The 16325-nt window shown below is 32.3% G+C and overlaps 1 protein-coding gene and 1 pseudogene across 5 annotated transcripts; one reads left to right on the top strand and one right to left on the bottom strand.

Annotated features, from left to right (window-relative positions):
* The first annotated feature begins 5356 nt into the window (after positions 1–5356).
* On the top strand, positions 5357–9143 carry LOC111285349 (protein NRT1/ PTR FAMILY 6.2-like). Of its 4 annotated transcripts, none has more exons than XM_089762860.1 (7): positions 5357–5428; positions 5517–5585; positions 5719–5947; positions 6824–7041; positions 7164–7711; positions 7901–8241; positions 8425–9143. In XM_089762860.1, exons 3-7 carry the CDS (start codon positions 5728–5730, stop codon positions 8952–8954), a joined length of 1857 nt encoding a protein of 618 aa, XP_089618986.1. In that variant the 5' UTR covers positions 5357–5428; positions 5517–5585; positions 5719–5727; the 3' UTR covers positions 8955–9143. The 4 variants fall into 4 exon arrangements, with proteins under 4 accessions (XP_089618986.1, XP_089618987.1, XP_022730494.1 ...); XM_089762861.1 differs by having other exon boundaries at positions 5405–5423; XM_022874759.2 differs by lacking the exon at positions 5357–5428 and having other exon boundaries at positions 5461–5585; positions 5719–5821.
* A 2599-nt stretch (positions 9144–11742) lies between these two features.
* On the bottom strand, positions 11743–13397 carry LOC111286072 (putative sugar phosphate/phosphate translocator At5g25400 pseudogene; annotated as a pseudogene). The gene has a single exon (XR_016343055.1). The product of XR_016343055.1 is annotated as a putative sugar phosphate/phosphate translocator At5g25400 pseudogene (transcript).
* Positions 13398–16325: the final 2928 nt, after the last annotated feature.

Here is a 16325-nt window from a genome sequence, read left to right as displayed (position 1 = left end):
GAGTATCTATTTGGCTTGTTCATAATAAACTTCATTATTAACCAGGACAATGATGAGATATTCAACTGTATTTTTTTTCTTTGTTACTGTATAATCTACCCATACCACGACTGAAAATGATCCTAAAAATATCTTCCAATAGTTTCTATATTTGGAGTATTCTTATGTCTTACTGTATTTGACTCGGACAAAAACAATCATTGCGATTGATGAAGGAAATGTATGAATATATTGTTTATGCAAAAAGTTTGTAATTAATTTCTAGTTGTTTCAGTCCAAATTTCTTTAAGAAATTTTGGTGATCTTTTACGCCTCGCATTACCAGTGCTTGTGCTTTCTCCTGTCTGAAGTTTAAAAGTACCAAATGTATTCTTACCGTTGCTTTGGTCCTTGAGCATCTCTCGGTTTGTCTCAGAATTACTGTCCATGCATACTGATTCCAAAACTTCCATATCATATCAGTGATTCAGTGATCAATTGAGCATTATCTTGAGTATATATCTGTTTTTCTTGTTCATTCAGTTAACATATATGCAGCAGAGCAAGAATTATTTACCTAACAGGATGGCAAGGTTTTAAATAGCATCCGGAACGCAGTATAATGACTGTTATTTGACGGTAGCGTCGCCTACCGCTTCGGTTATTCACCCGCGATGGAGGTGTGACTGACAATCACACTTACATCAGTTGTTTGTGGTCGCAAATAGTAGCATAACTGAAAAAAAATGTTGTAACGAGACGTTAAAGCCACTATTTATGTTTTTCTTTCATCGAATAAAATGAAAACAGATTCTAAAATGGTAAGAAAATCATACCCCAAGTCTAAACTATTTAGTCAAATTTAAGCCTCAATTAAAATAATCAAAATAGAAACACTATAAAGATAAAACTTTAATAAGGGAACCAACCTTCAAATCGCCAAATCCATTTTACCAACCTATGGGATCTTTGGGTTCAACAACCTAAAAACTATGCGATCTCATAAAGCAATTGCAAATAGCTCATAAATCAATCTAATGAAAAAGAGAAAGTTGAAATTGCTTGAGGAAAAGACAAGAGGGAGGTTGGATAGAGTCGTGAGTAAGGACGGCAATCAAACCCGTCCTCAATGGATTTCGGCTCGACCCGACCTTATGAGATCGATTTTTTTTATTTTGAAATTCGGGTTTCGAGTTAGGTAAAGTTAAGGAATAATCGAAATCAGTTCGGGTTTGAGGCAAACCGAACCGACCCAACCCGACATTATATAAAAAATTATTTTTAATTAATTATTTAATTTTTTATTTATAAATATTTATATAATGATATTTTTAAATATTTATATTTAAAAAATAATATTTTATATTTTAAAAAATAATATTTTATTAATTTCAGGTCTGATCAGGTACGATTTACATAGTATCGAGTCGGATCGAATTCAAATTTAATAAATCATAAAATCGGATCGAATTCGGGACGGATCGACCCGATGCCAACCCTAGTCGTGAGATAACTCTGTTTTGGAGTGAAAAAGCAAAATGAATAGAAAGAGAAAAAGAAAAAAAAAAAGAAGAGGTCGATGTCATATATAAATTGGTTTTTATTTTTTATTCTGATCATTTTTTTTATTTTATATTTTGGGAAATGGGTATTTGAAATTTTTTTTGTGATGTGGATAAAAATTTAATAGAGTTGTTAATTGTTAAATAATGAATTTAATTTTTAATTATCTAAAAATAATTTTCTAACAAAAATTTTAATATTATTAAGTATATTTATTATTAATTATTGTATACCTAATATTTTTAGATAAAAAGTTTTAGAACAAAAGTAAATTATAGGGAAATACATTTTTAAGAATGTTTTGAAGATTTTAAATTTTAGATGAAAATTTTGAAAAAAATAATGAGAGATGATATGTACAAGTATTTTTACATGAATCTATACCACATAAATATATTTTAATCTATTTATCTTAATAATTGTATTTAAAAATATATAAATATTCATTATTATTCTTTTTAATTAGTTTAATTTATAATATTAATTTTATAATGATAATTTATCATCAATTATATGCATTTATAGCATTTATATTAACAAAATTCATGAATATATTAATGATAAATATTTTTTATATGTACATTAATTTATGACTCAAAACTAAAAAATATAAAATATTTATTTTAATATATAATTAAATAATTATAAATTACTTTAAATATAATAAGCATGTTTTTTATGAATAATTGTTAAAAATTAAAAAAAATTACTATGAATGCGATTATTATGGTGATCGCGATTTAAATCTCTGCTAAATGGATTAAACAAGACACGTGGATATTGGTGATCATGACATCACCAGATTCAAAACGATTTCTTGCCGGCTCTTGACGTGAATTTTCACCACCAAATCTTCCTTTTCCCCCATGTATTGCCTCTTTTGACCTTTCTGAATGATTAGTCCGACTGTCCGAGAATTATTGTGTCTTGCACTGTTTTGACAGCATCAGACTACTTATGGGAGAGAAAATAAACTGAACCACCATTTGCGCAATGATAATTTCCTTTTGACAGGTTTACAGCATAGAATACAGTCAACTTTTTCATTTGTCTGCATTAAATTTAGCACTACTGATCTTGATTGATCTTCCAATGCCAGCAACAAACCATTCTCTAATCTCCAGGAACAGCTTGGATGGCTCAAGGATGAATTGTGAGCTTAACAGATTAAACAAAATGTACCGGTCAGAGTCTCAGAGATCAATTCATTTTAAAGATTCTTGGGGTGTTTCTCTGAAATTACACTACCCAATTTGAAATCATACAAGAAAATAGATCCCAATAAATACCAATGGTAATAGAATAGGACGACTTTAAAGCGTGGAAACTAGTGTCCAAATATCTGTGCTTTTCACTATTGGAGATCTGTATGCGGTGGCATTATCGTCCAACTCAATTTGCGCTTTGTTGTCTGCCGTGAAGCTTTTGTTCACGTATTAAGTTGATTTACACCTTGTTTCATATCATCTGCACTTACATTTAGCCCTGTTAATATCATTAATCGCCATATTAAGTCACTGATTTAATAAAACTGACCTCAATTAAGCACCATAACAATATGTATAGAAGAGGCCTTGTTAGGAATTGTGGGGTCCAGCCCCTTTGATTTTAGCCAATCTAAAGCCATATGCTTTTGACTTTTAACTTAAAATAAAATCTTAAACAATAAAAGAAGAGATTGTGTTTTAGGTGTAAGAGTGGCGCCGAATAGAAAGAAAGAAAGCTAAAAAAAAAAAGAGAGAAAAAAGAGACAAGAGAAAGTTGATTAAATAAAAGTTAATTTTTGATTTGATTGGATTAAAATTTTATCAATAGATTTATAATTTAAAGTTTTATATTCTGAATAATAAAAATTAAGTTTGTAACTTTTTAAAAATAAATTCATAATATATTTATTAAGTCATTTATTTTATAAAATTTTTTTAATTATCCTTTTAATTATTGATTAACTTTAATTTTAATTAAAAAAACTTTTATATATTCATTATTTGATAATGAAAATTTTTTTGATAATAAATAATTTTTTTATCTATACTAAAAGATTTTTTATGTAAATATTAATGTGTTTTATTTTTTTATATTATTAATTTTTTTATATTATTTATTATTATAAATTTATTTATATTATTTTTACATTATTATATTTATTGTTTTAGGCCGAACACACTAAACATGCCATGTTCACTAAATTGAATTATGACAAAGTTGATCGGTTTGCTGCAGAGGCCATGAACCATGTATACAAAAGCATTTGCAACCCCACAAGCAAAAGCTGCCTCTTTCCCGTCCTTGTCATTTGTACAAGCTTGTATTTTATCACAAGGACGAAAAGCCCAGTTCCTTGTTTTTGTTTGAAGATATAATAATTGAATACACAATAATGCTGCAAGTATCGGAGAGATAAATCATATTTGAAATCATAAGATCATATTAAAAAGTTTATATATATATATTAATTATCATTTGAGTTCAAAAGTTTAAATTATTAGATTTTTAAATTTTTTATATATATATAATATTTCATTTAAATTTTGTAGTAACGTGAAATTTTTTATTTACATATAAATTTTATTCTAATAATTTTTTTTGTTTATTTGTAAATTCTAATCAAGTCTTACATTGACTCTCAATGCAAATAATTACTATCAACACCTCTTTTGAATTAAATAACTTCACATCTCTAGTACGCTTTTAGGCCAACTTAAGCACTTAATCTTACCATCAAGTTATTTCAGTGTTCCTTTAAATTTGCACTTCAAATTGACTCAATACATCGTTCATTTAGATGTTTCACTTCTGCATATTAACGTATACTTATTGCATCTAAGTCGAAACTTTTTTAATACTGATATTCGAGTACATAAAATTGATAAATGCGATCAACTTCTAATTTGTCAACAATATCTCTCCAACAACATATCTTTTTAATAATTGCATTTGAGCACATGAAGTTACTAGACGTAACCAACTTTTGATCTGTCAATAATCTTCTCCCAAGAACACTATTGTGACCCAAATCCGTGACTTTGGCTCTAATACTTGGCTCCTCGTGCGAGTAAGTTCTGTCCACACTTCTTTTTGTCTAAGCAATCTCACATGTCTAGTGTGCTTTTAAGTTAAATTACAGCATTCAACCTTATCAACTAGATTATCTTAGTGCCCCTTCAAACTTACACTTCAGGTTGACTTAATATATGTTTGCTTGGGTGTTTTGCTTTTACATATTATTATATACTCATTGAATTTAAGTTGAACATTTTTAATACTGACGATCGAGCACATAAAATTAATGGACACGACCAACCTCGATTTGCTAACAATCTCCCCCAGCAACAAACCTTTTTAATATTAACGTTAGAGCACATAGAATTAATGAAGATGACTAACCTTCGATTTGCTAACAATCTCCCTTTAATAATATTACTGAGACTAAAATCCGTAACTTTAACTCTAATACCAATTATTAAAAAGATAAGCCATACTTAAAATTATGAGCACACATCAAAAAATTTATACATATATGTTAGATACTATTCGATCAAAAAGCTTAATCTATTAACCTTTTCAATTCTTCATATATATATATATATAATATTTTATTTAAATTTTTTAATGATATAAAATTTCTTATTCACGTACTATTCTTATCCCAATACAGTACATCTCCCAAGATTCTATTTATTTAGCTATACCCTCCAATGATAATTTAACACCTCTAATTTCTGTCCTCCAAAAATCATATTCCCTAACATTAGAAGGAAAAGTTGTGAGCAGACAATATAAACTGATAGGATTACCCGTAAAACCATGTGATAAACCATATTCCTTTGCGCACTGATAAGCAAAAACAAAACCTGTCATAAATGGTAGTGGAGGTCGTTGTAAGGTTTACAGTGATTCGTGCTTTTCCCGTTTAAATAGAGATTGGCTACTTATCTTATTTGACAGCTTATAGTTGTTCCTTGGCATTGCAGAGAGGAGGCTTCTTGGCTAGCAACCTCTTTTTCTAGTTCACTCTTCTGTTCAAACCCTTCTAAATCACGGTTTGCTTCTTTAGCATCTCTGCTGGTTCCTGTTTACTTTATTTTGTCTACTGAAAATGGAATGAAATCGTTTACCATGATATAATTATAGGCTCTGTATAGGGATATTGTTAACTTTCAGTTTTACTTGCAGGCAGGGAAGATGAGTTTGACTGTTGCCGATGCTGTGGACTACAAGGGATTACCTGCTGACAAGTCTAGAACTGGTGGCTGGATACCTGCTGCTCTAAGCTTAGGTAGAGCAAGAATGCAAATTTTCTTCTGCTTTACAACCAACCTATGCTCCTGTCAGAGTTATGCATCCAACTACTGTAATTTATCCGTTAGAGCTCTACTAGGTCCAGGACTGCATATAGTACATGGTAACTTATCTGGTCATGGCATAGATTGAAAAATTAAGACATTAAAGTTCTAGAGCTCAAAGCATTCATTTACTTGCATGGATATTCGTATTGACAACTAATTATTACAAGTTATGACACTGTGTAAAAACTATTGAACAATTTTTTTTTTTTGTGGCCAGAACACTGTACCTGAAATCACAGCTATGCTAGTTATTGAATTTGAGCTGTCTTAGATAATTTAAAATTAAAAAAAAAAAAAAATCTGCTAGCGGGACCTGTCTTAGATATTCATTTGTAAGCTCAAAACCCATCACTCATCTTCATAATGGTTACAAGTCCAGTCTGAAAGCACTAGTAAACAGACAGAAATAAAGCTTAATAAAGCTTATCTTTAACACGAAGAAAAAAAGAACAGCAAGTCGGTTGTGAAACTGCTAGATTATCATTAAAATCAAATCTTCAAACATATTGCAATAAAGTATTTGATTACTTAGATTTTACTTGTCTCATCTTGATGGAAGCCTAACATTTCATTATCGATGCATTTTATAGATTCAAAATGCATTAGAGTAGATTCAGTTTACCTGATTACTCCGGGTTTCTCTTGTATACAAGTTGGAGTTATAAGTCGTTTAGAATATGAAATTTCCCTAAGCAATGCCGGTAGCAGCAAGAAAAGCAATTGAAGATACAAGACATTCATATGCATTCAACTAACACATGCCGAATATGGATCAACAAGTAGCCTATTTGGAATTGATAATATATATATATATATATATATATATATATTTTTTTCTGAATGATAGAAAAGATTTTATTCATGTAAATCAATTACAAAGGAATTGATAAAATTGAGTTCTGTTATAATAAAAAATTGAAGTTCTTTTTCAGGCATTGAAATATGTGAGAGGCTCTCAACAATGGGAATAGCAGTGAACCTCGTAACATACCTGGGCCGAACTATGCACCTTACAAGTGCTGCTTCTGCCAATGTTGTAACAGACTTCATGGGTACCTCATTTCTGCTGTGTTTACTGGGCGGCTTCCTTGCCGATTCTTATTTAGGCAGATACAGAACAATAGCAATATTCGCCTCAGTTCAGACCATTGTAAGTTCAAAAGTCACTCAATTTCCCACTCATGTAGCCGTAGTTAAATTCAGTTTTAACTAAAACGTTTATATTTCCCCTTCAGTTTCTAAATGCCTAATGACATGATACTGGTGAATCAGGGGACTTTCCTGTTATCTGTATCTACAAGACTCCCACAATTGCGGCCACCTCCTTGCCAGGCTACTGAAGTTACACAATGCAAACAGGCTAGTAACTTTCAAATGGGAACTCTGTATCTTTCTTTGTATCTAATAGCATTAGGGACCGGTGGCTTAAAATCCAGTGTATCAGGATTTGGAACTGACCAGTTTGATGAGAAAGATGAAAAAGAGAAGGCCCAGATGGCTTTTTTTTTCAACAGGTTTTTCTTTGTTATTAGCACAGGGACATTGATGGCTGTCACAGTGCTTGTTTACATCCAAGATGAAGTGGGTCGAAGTTGGGGTTATGGAATTTGTTCTGCTTCAATGTTTGTTGCAATCCTGGTATTCTTATCGGGAACTAAAAGATACAGATACAAGAAATGCTTGGGAAGCCCCGTAGTTCAAATTTTCCAAGTTGTTGCCGCGGCCATTGGGAAGAAGAATGTCAAAGTACCTTCTGACATTGCCTTATTATATGAGAATCTCCCTGAGGCTTTACAAATCCATCACACAGATCAGTTCCCGTGAGCTATTTGTGAATTGTGATATAAAACCAGTGAATTTATTTAGCTGTATTATCTTTCTTTTCTTCAATAGTTCAATGTATTGTTAACTCCTGTTTTTTACCTCTAAATTGAGTATGTATGCAGAAAAACAGGATAATTGTCTTATATATGTCCATAACTGCTATCTTTTGTTCTTTTCATTCTTAGTTTCCTGGACAAGGCATCTGTTGTGACAGAAGATGATTATGGAGACAATGGTTCCTTCAGGGTGAACCCTTGGAAGCTTTGTCCAGTTACAAGGGTAGAGGAGGTGAAGAAGATGATCAGGCTACTTCCAATATGGGCGACAACAATTATATTTTGGACAACATATGCACAGTTGATCACTTTCTCAGTGGAACAAGCAACCACCATGGAGAGAACAATAGGACATTTCCAAATTCCAGCCGGTTCACTTACAGTCTTCTTTGTGGGAGCCATATTGGTCACTTTGGCTGTATATGATCGTTTGATTATGCCACTTTGGAAAAAATGGAAAGGAAAACCAGGTAAGAGCCAGGTAAGAGAAACTGCTTCCCTGGAAAGTTTGATATTTTTTGTCATGTATCTTATCAGTGTCATATATTTTGAATAAATAACTTGAATTATTCTCATAATTGAGGTGAAATATGACATCTACCAGCATGATTTGACAAAAAATAAAGTGATAGTTTGATCAATATCTGCCGCAGGATTTACCAATCTGCAAAGGATAGCCATAGGTCTCTTCCTGTCAGTGGTGGGAATGGCAGCTGCGGCAGTAGCAGAGGTGAAACGGCTATCAGTGGCAAAAAAATTCAGTGAAACAACCACCCTGCCGATAACCGTTTTCCTTCTGATTCCACAATTCTTCTTGGTGGGTTCAGGAGAAGCATTTATATACACTGGTCAGCTGGATTTCTTCATCACTCAATCCCCAAAAGGAATGAAAACAATGAGCACCGGCCTCTTCCTCACGACTCTTGCACTTGGCTTCTTTTTTAGCAGCTTGCTAGTTTCCATTTTGAAGGCTGTGACTGGAAGCAGCCGTAAACAAGGATGGGTTGGAGAGAACATAAATAAAGGAAGACTCGATTGCTTCTATGGACTTCTAGCTGCATTAAGCTTTATCAACTTTGGATTATTCCTTATTTCTGCAGCATGGTACGGGAAAAAAACAGTCAAACGTGCTCCTGAAGTGGAGATCATAGTTGAAGAATCTTCATTTGAAGAGAAATGCTAGTTTCCATACTGGAAAATATGTTACTTGAGTCTTCTTTAATCACCAAAGTATACAAAAAGTAGTACTACATGTATAGTTAGCCAATTTTCTCCATTTGAATGGAGGGTTGAAGTTCTTGTCTGCACCATGGTTGCCTGGTTAGTTTAAGGCACAAGAGAAATAAAGCAGTTCACTACAATGTTATTGAAATCCTTGTTTGAATATCGTACTTTGTGAATTAATGTTTGTTAAAAAATATATAGAATATCATACTTTGGTAATGTGGAAAAAATAGATAGAGTATGTAATTCTATAATGGACGTGGGTGGAAAATATTAATGCATGCAGCCATTTTTCCACTCTGCACGGAATGAAGGTTTTTAAACCAAAATTTAAGTCATTTGGCCCAAAAGCCGGCCTCAAATCAGACTTCTAAGTACTTGTTAGTGAATGCTGACCAAATTCCTGAGGTTGAAGGTATGGTACTAGCAATTAAAGACATTGAAGGCTTGAAATGCTGCCATAAATTTCTTGGCTTATCAGCCAAATTTGTTAAATACATAATCTGTCTTCGTGGAGAATACCCAATGGGCATTGACAATGCCATTAAAGCGCCGTCCTCTAACAATGACATGAGATAAAATAGATTGATAGCTCGGGACATGGAACCTTATTGCAGCATGAGGTTATGCACATTCAAGAACTAGCCAATCAACTGGAGGAGATGTGAATGTGAACTTGTTAAAAACTTAAAAAGTTTGTTACTCACTGAAGCAATTCATTAAATCAATCTCAGATGTTGATTTTTGCAAAAGATTTTGGATGTTTTTCAACGAAGGGTATAAATGATTATGTGAACTTAAAAATCTTTATTCAAACCTCCCCTCTCTCTTACCATTTGAACCGAACTTTGGTGACTTGTTAACCGCAAATTGTCGCAGGGTGCTAATGCCATAGGTTGTTTTCCAAACCAGCAGAAAGGCTGCAATCATGATCAAAATCACTCGCAATCGGGCACCTCTTAGATTGCCAACGTCTCTTTTGTTCTTTTTGCGGAAAAAGAATCGATGCAGCCAGTGCCAACAACTACAAGGAATCCCTTGGAGCCTTCTTCCTTTAATTGTCTTGTCCCATTTGATTCTCCATTAGTAATAGAGTGGAAAATGCAACAGCCGATGGACAGTTTGTTTGATTTGGAATATGGACATATACCATTACTTGTTTCTGCAATAGGTAAAATCGTTTTCATTCACCAATAACAAAGTTTATGCGGCATCAACTCTAGTCCTTTCCCATTTGCCCCCGATCAAGTGGTAAGTGCAGTGCAAAATTATTTAGTTCGTGATAAATTTTGATCTAAGAAGCCCACTTTAACTACCCAACTCCATCTTATCGAATTTGGGATGACTCAGCCGCTAGTGCCATCATCAGGAAAAGGAATGGTTTTTGAGTATCTGATGCCCCTTTTGCCTTCTTGAATTTGAGATTGGTTTCCTCAATGACAAGACTAAGAATTGTCTAATGTGAGTCACAAGCTTTATTGAGGTGAGGACATACGATTAGATTATCGAAGCAACCACATGTACTGAGGAAAATAACGTAATAGATCCCGAATGGATGAATTGGGAAAAAAAACCTTGGACCGTAAATTACAAAGGCAACCTAGAAAGCTACCAGAGGAAGAAAGTCTTTAGACTTTGTAACAGGAGTAAAGCCGATTTCCCAGTCAGCCAGATCTTATCACCAATTACAGGAGAAATAGATGATTACTCCCCCAGATAGTTTTCCTAGGGGAGGGTTGACGAGATAAAAGCAGTAAAAAATTCAGACAACAGAAGGTCTTGACATGGAAATTATGATGGTAATATCATCCACTGAACTAGATTAAAAAAAATGGTAAGTTGACAATAGCATCTAAAATTCTAATATCCTACAAAACCATGTTTGAATCTTTCAACAAGGATCAAATTCTAGGAATTGAGAAACCAACCAATACCATAAGTTATAAGGGATACAAATAGCTAATCATCCAAGAGTAGAACTCGCTAAGTTAACCAAAAAAAAAAAGAATCATCCAAGAGTAGACCTGGCTAAGTTAGAAAAAAAAAATGAATCATATACAGTTATCTTTAGTTAGATCCAGCATATTTTATCTTATCATAATTAGATCAACAAAGCTGTTGACTAGGCCTTCTTCACTTTTTGGCACAAGAGGGACTATATTCAAAACTGAGCAATTTCAACATTTGATTGAGCACGTCGCATCTTTGGATTGATTTCAAGGTAATCTAATAGTTATAGTAGACTATGGTAATCTAATAGTTATACTAGACTACGTCATGCGCAACCTTGCTTACAGAATCAAGGAATCAGTATGCAAGCCCCTATGAGATACACCACAAACCCATAGCTTAACTTCAAATTAACAACCTCAGCATCAACCTCATGCCAACAAAATTCACTCCAGCCTCAAGGGTCAGCTAGTGATCATACTTTCAAAACAATGGTATATAGGACTATGTCGCTAATAGCACTGATATGCGCAAAAACAGAGTATTCCAGTACCATTGACAAAACTTTCTTTTACTCCCTCAATTATGCTTCAGAATCCTTATCACTCGTACTCTCCCAAGACTCCAATTCTACAAACTAAACTTCAAAGTAACGTAAAAAAAACAAATCACAAAGAGAGTCTGCAATCAGAATCAAAGCATCATATTAATCCAGCTGCAAGAGAAACATGCCAAAATCACATTGCAATAAGGCATAAGCAAAAAAAAATGAAACCAGACAAGAACAAAGAAGCGTATGTGAATAAATAAGCACTAATACTCCATCAATGGAAGAAGTACCTACAGAAACATCTGTCAACATCCCAAAAGGAAGAGACAAAAAAATAAAATGAAAAACGGCAAACAAAAGCACAGGCCATTTGAGATTCTTCTTCCTCTACTAACATACATTAATCGGTGCAATAAGCAACAGATGTGACTCCCAACCCCCTGACATTACTAAGAAATGGCCATAATAACTAGATTATGGAACGGAAACCTAAGACAACATACCAAAACCCAAATGCAGCCAAAAGAGCAAAAGAAATCTGACTCATTTCCTTTTGCCCTTGAATGCAAACCCTTTGGATAATCATCCAAACCTCACTCCCTTTAGCCCTTATTAGCAACCTCTCTTTCCATATTTCATATCCTAAAATCAACCACCGATCTGAACTAATTTTGAGATTCATTCTTCTTGCCAGTTCCCTCACCATCCCTCTCGTCCAACAACCTCCCAGCTTCCTCGTCAGCCTGTGCAGTCTTCTTCTGTGCTTCTTTCGCTTTCAAAGCCTGTAACTTGGAATGATTATAGTAAGCAACACCCAAAAACGCCAGCCCATACCCAAACAAGTTGATTGGTGTCACGGTATCCTTAATAACAGACCAAGAGAATGCAATCAACAACCAGTCCTTGACAACCCCAGCTACATTCATGGTCAAAGCAGAAGTCTTTCCAACAAGTAAGAACACAGCTAGATTCAGAGCAAAAGCACAGAAAGAATTGGTCCCAAAAATGACGAAATCGAAATGGAAACTTGATGTCTCTTTCAAAACTGGTAACTCAACAAAAATCCATGGCACCAACAAGAAAACAAAACAGCATGGCGCAACATAATACAGAGAAGTAATGGGATTCAAGGTGATCCCTTTAGAAGTAAGCAAGATTTGGATCATAACCAATCTGGTAGCCTCAAAAGCAACGGCTCCCAACTGCAAAATCACTCCCCAGGTATCAAATCTAGCTTCCCCATAAGCTGCAATGGCGACCCCGAAAGAGATGGACAACATATTGACCATTGTAGCAGTCTTAAAGCCCTCTTTTTTAAAAAGAACCCCAATGGAATAAACAGCAACAGGCATCAGGGCTTTAAGCATCTGAATAAAGGAAACAGACAAGTAGATGTAAGCGGAATTGGAAAGCCATAGGCTGAGAGAGTAAAGAGCACCGATGGGGACAACGGAAGAGAAATAAAGCTCTCGAGACATGGAAACAGGTTCGACAACTTTGAAGACTTTGATGAGGAGGAAAGCGAGAGTGGCGCAAAAGGACATGTGGATCATGGTTAGAGAGATAGGGAAAGGCCAATTGTACATCTTCTTGTCGAGGATATATTTGTTGTAGACGATGACGGTGAAGCTGAGGAAGATCCAAATTGCTACATAGGTGTAAGAGAGAAGGATCTTCTTGATGACGCTGTCGCTCAAAGACCCACCCTTGCCCATTGTTTCTTTTGGTTTTTGGGAGACACCCTGATGGGGAAAATGGTGGAGGTAATGGGGAGGGGATGAAGGGGTCAGAGCCGATTGTGGGGGAAGAGTTGGTATGACTGTGTGTAAGCGAAGAAGAGAAGACAGATTTGGTTTTTAACGATGGGATGGATCGGTAGCTTCGATTGGCTTTGTCTCCGTTCTTGTTGGTGGAATGGGCCTCTTCTTGGGCTTTTCTAATGTTTCCTTTCATTCGACATAAATGCATGCATCTAATCCTAATCCAATGTTTAGGAGCTAAGAGATTTTTTTTTTTTTTGAATAATAGATGTTAAGGGTTAATTTCATATTATTGTTGCGTTTTAATAAAAATTGACTTAGAAATTAAAAGTTATGATAAATTTTTTAATTATTTAATATTAGTATGAAAAATATTATGAATAATTAAAATATTTTAAAAAATACATATAATAATAAAATATTTAAAATATAAGATTAATATTATGATTTTTTTTATTTTAAACACATTTTCTTATATAAGTATAAAGTTTTTTATTTGAGTTTGGAAATAAAATTTTTAAACAAAAAAGTAATATTTTTTTTGTTGCATATGGAGACCTAAATCTATCTATTTTAATCTTGCATTTTAGCTGTCATTTGCCATTTTCAAATCAATAATTATCAAAACTTTAATGCTTTAATTAAATATCTTACCCTATTTGAATATCTAATAGGGATGAGGATTTTGGATAAGTAAGTGATAACTAGATTTTACATTCCATATTGAAAAGAAAGGCTTAAGTTCAGAGATTTTTTTGTAGCAATTTAACTTTAGTTGACAACACAGAAAAAAGTTCACATGCACTAAGTCTTGATTAAAACTTTAAGCTTATTTTTTAACAAATGAAAAAAGAAAAAAAATTCTATTTGACTCATTATTTTTGTTTTCATTCTTATATTTTAATATATAATTAATAGCGTGATTGTAATATTTTATTTATAAACTAATGTTTTACTCATGATCAATTGATAAATATCAGGCTTGAATTTAACTAATAATTATATACATATATCATGTTAGAAAATATAAAAATTTGAAGAATTATTAAATTTAGCAAAAAGGAAAAAAAAAAAAAAAGATGCTGCATTTATGGAGTTATTAAATATTTTGGGCTTTAGTAAATGGGATTGAAGCGGAGAAATAAGCCCCGAGCTGAGATTCGGAGACAACAACGCCCGGGCGTCCAATGAGATTAGTCACGTGGGGCTGCAAGCGCTTACGCTGCGCCTTGTTGACTGTCTTTGCCACGTGATCTTCGCGTGTCTCATACTCGTTACTTTCCGCATTTTTTTTCTTTTCAATTATTTTTTTTTATAAAATAATTTTTTAAAATTTAATAATTATTTAAATCTCGATATTTTATTATAATTAATCAAATTTTATAATTTTTACTTCAAATTAAATTTTTATTTTTTTTATTTTTATTTAATTAAATAATCAAACGAAACAAATAATTATTTTTCTTTAACAAAAACTTAATTAATAAAAATAAATATTTAAAAATTTAATTAATTAAAAAAAATAATAATAATTTAAATTATTATTAAATTTTAATTCAGAAATTTTTTAATTTTTTATTTTAATTGAGTGTGATTTTTCACATGCAATGCAAAATTGGCATCCAAATCAAGCATTAAAGGCAGAACACGCGTAGGGTGAAAGCATTTTTTTGACTTTAGACAATAAAATAAAATAAAATAAAATAAAGAGAGACTTTTCCATTGAGTAATGAAGGGGTTTTGCAAAGGAAATTGCTCGCTATTTTCGAGACTTTACAAAATTGATTTCTATGTTGAGAGTTCGAAACCCAACCAAAAAAAAAAAATGGAGATAATAATACGGAGAATAATAATAGGCTAAAGTGAAACTATATAATTTTTTCTTTCGTTTTGATAATTATGGTTTTCATATATTAAATTTGATCACCTTTAATATTCTTTCAATATAACATGACATTGTCGGCAAAAAAAAATTATATGTTGGAATTAAATAAATGAAAAAATCATCCTATTGGATTATAATTAAATTATAAATCAATGCAACTGGTTTTATCGGATATAATTAATGGTATGTTATCGCGTGAACTGCATCATTACGCTTGGAAGACGCTGAAGCATGTATTTGGAATATGACTTGTTCTTTTAGACACGGGAGATGTGTACGATACAATAATCTGTCTCTTTCCAGAAAAAAAAATTTTTTTTATTAGTTAGGATTAAGAAGAAATGTTCTTGCTTTTTAATTAAAAAACACTTTTGATGTCAGAGTATTAATTTAATTGATATGTATGTTAATTAAAAAATCACGGATTTAAAAAGATTTAAGTGTATAATATGATTGAATTAAATAAATTAAAATGCTTTCTTTATCTTAAAATAATAAAGAAAAATGGGTAATTGTTTGTCTTATTGAGAAAAATATTTGTGGGGGAAAGGATAATGGTTGGCAATGCATATAAAATCGAAGTCTTGAATAATCAATGGGCCATGCTTCAGTTTACCTGTCACTTTCGATTTGAATTATTCTATATTTAAGAAAGTAATGAAGCAGACATCTTGAATGCGTACCAAACGGCAGAGTCTGAGTTAGATCATTTTTTTTATTATTTTTTGCTGATTGACATGATCATTTCTCTATTATTGGTTACCAAATCCAATCTCTTCCTTTTCCATCCCTTTGCTGCAATTGGGTGTCAAATTTTTTTTTTTTCAAATGTATTCAATGAAGCTGCTGACATATAGCCCTTTCTTATAATTGTTGTTTTTATCTTTTTTATCTTTCATATTTACTAGGTTTTTCTATTTAACAAATAAAATCCATGCTAGCATGTGAAATTGGTTTCATGTAGATAATATATCATATTGATAGAAAGTTTATTACTATTAATGTAAAATTAAAACTTTGGAAAAAAATAATGTAAGCTTTAGCTCATTTTTATATATCAAATAAATTATTTAATGAAAGTTTTTTTTAATGGATGTAGATTTTTGAATTGGATAAATTTTATTATTATTTATAATAAAATTTTATTTTAAAATAATAATTTAGAAATATAATGAACATAAACAT

The sequence above is a fragment of the Durio zibethinus genome, chromosome 6 (genome assembly GCF_047325235.1).
Source record: "Durio zibethinus cultivar Kanyao isolate XHJ-2024 chromosome 6, ASM4732523v1, whole genome shotgun sequence".
Lineage (NCBI taxonomy): Eukaryota > Viridiplantae > Streptophyta > Magnoliopsida > Malvales > Malvaceae > Durio > Durio zibethinus.
Note: the sequence above shows the minus strand (reverse complement) of the source record. Positions and strands in the feature narration are given on the sequence as shown.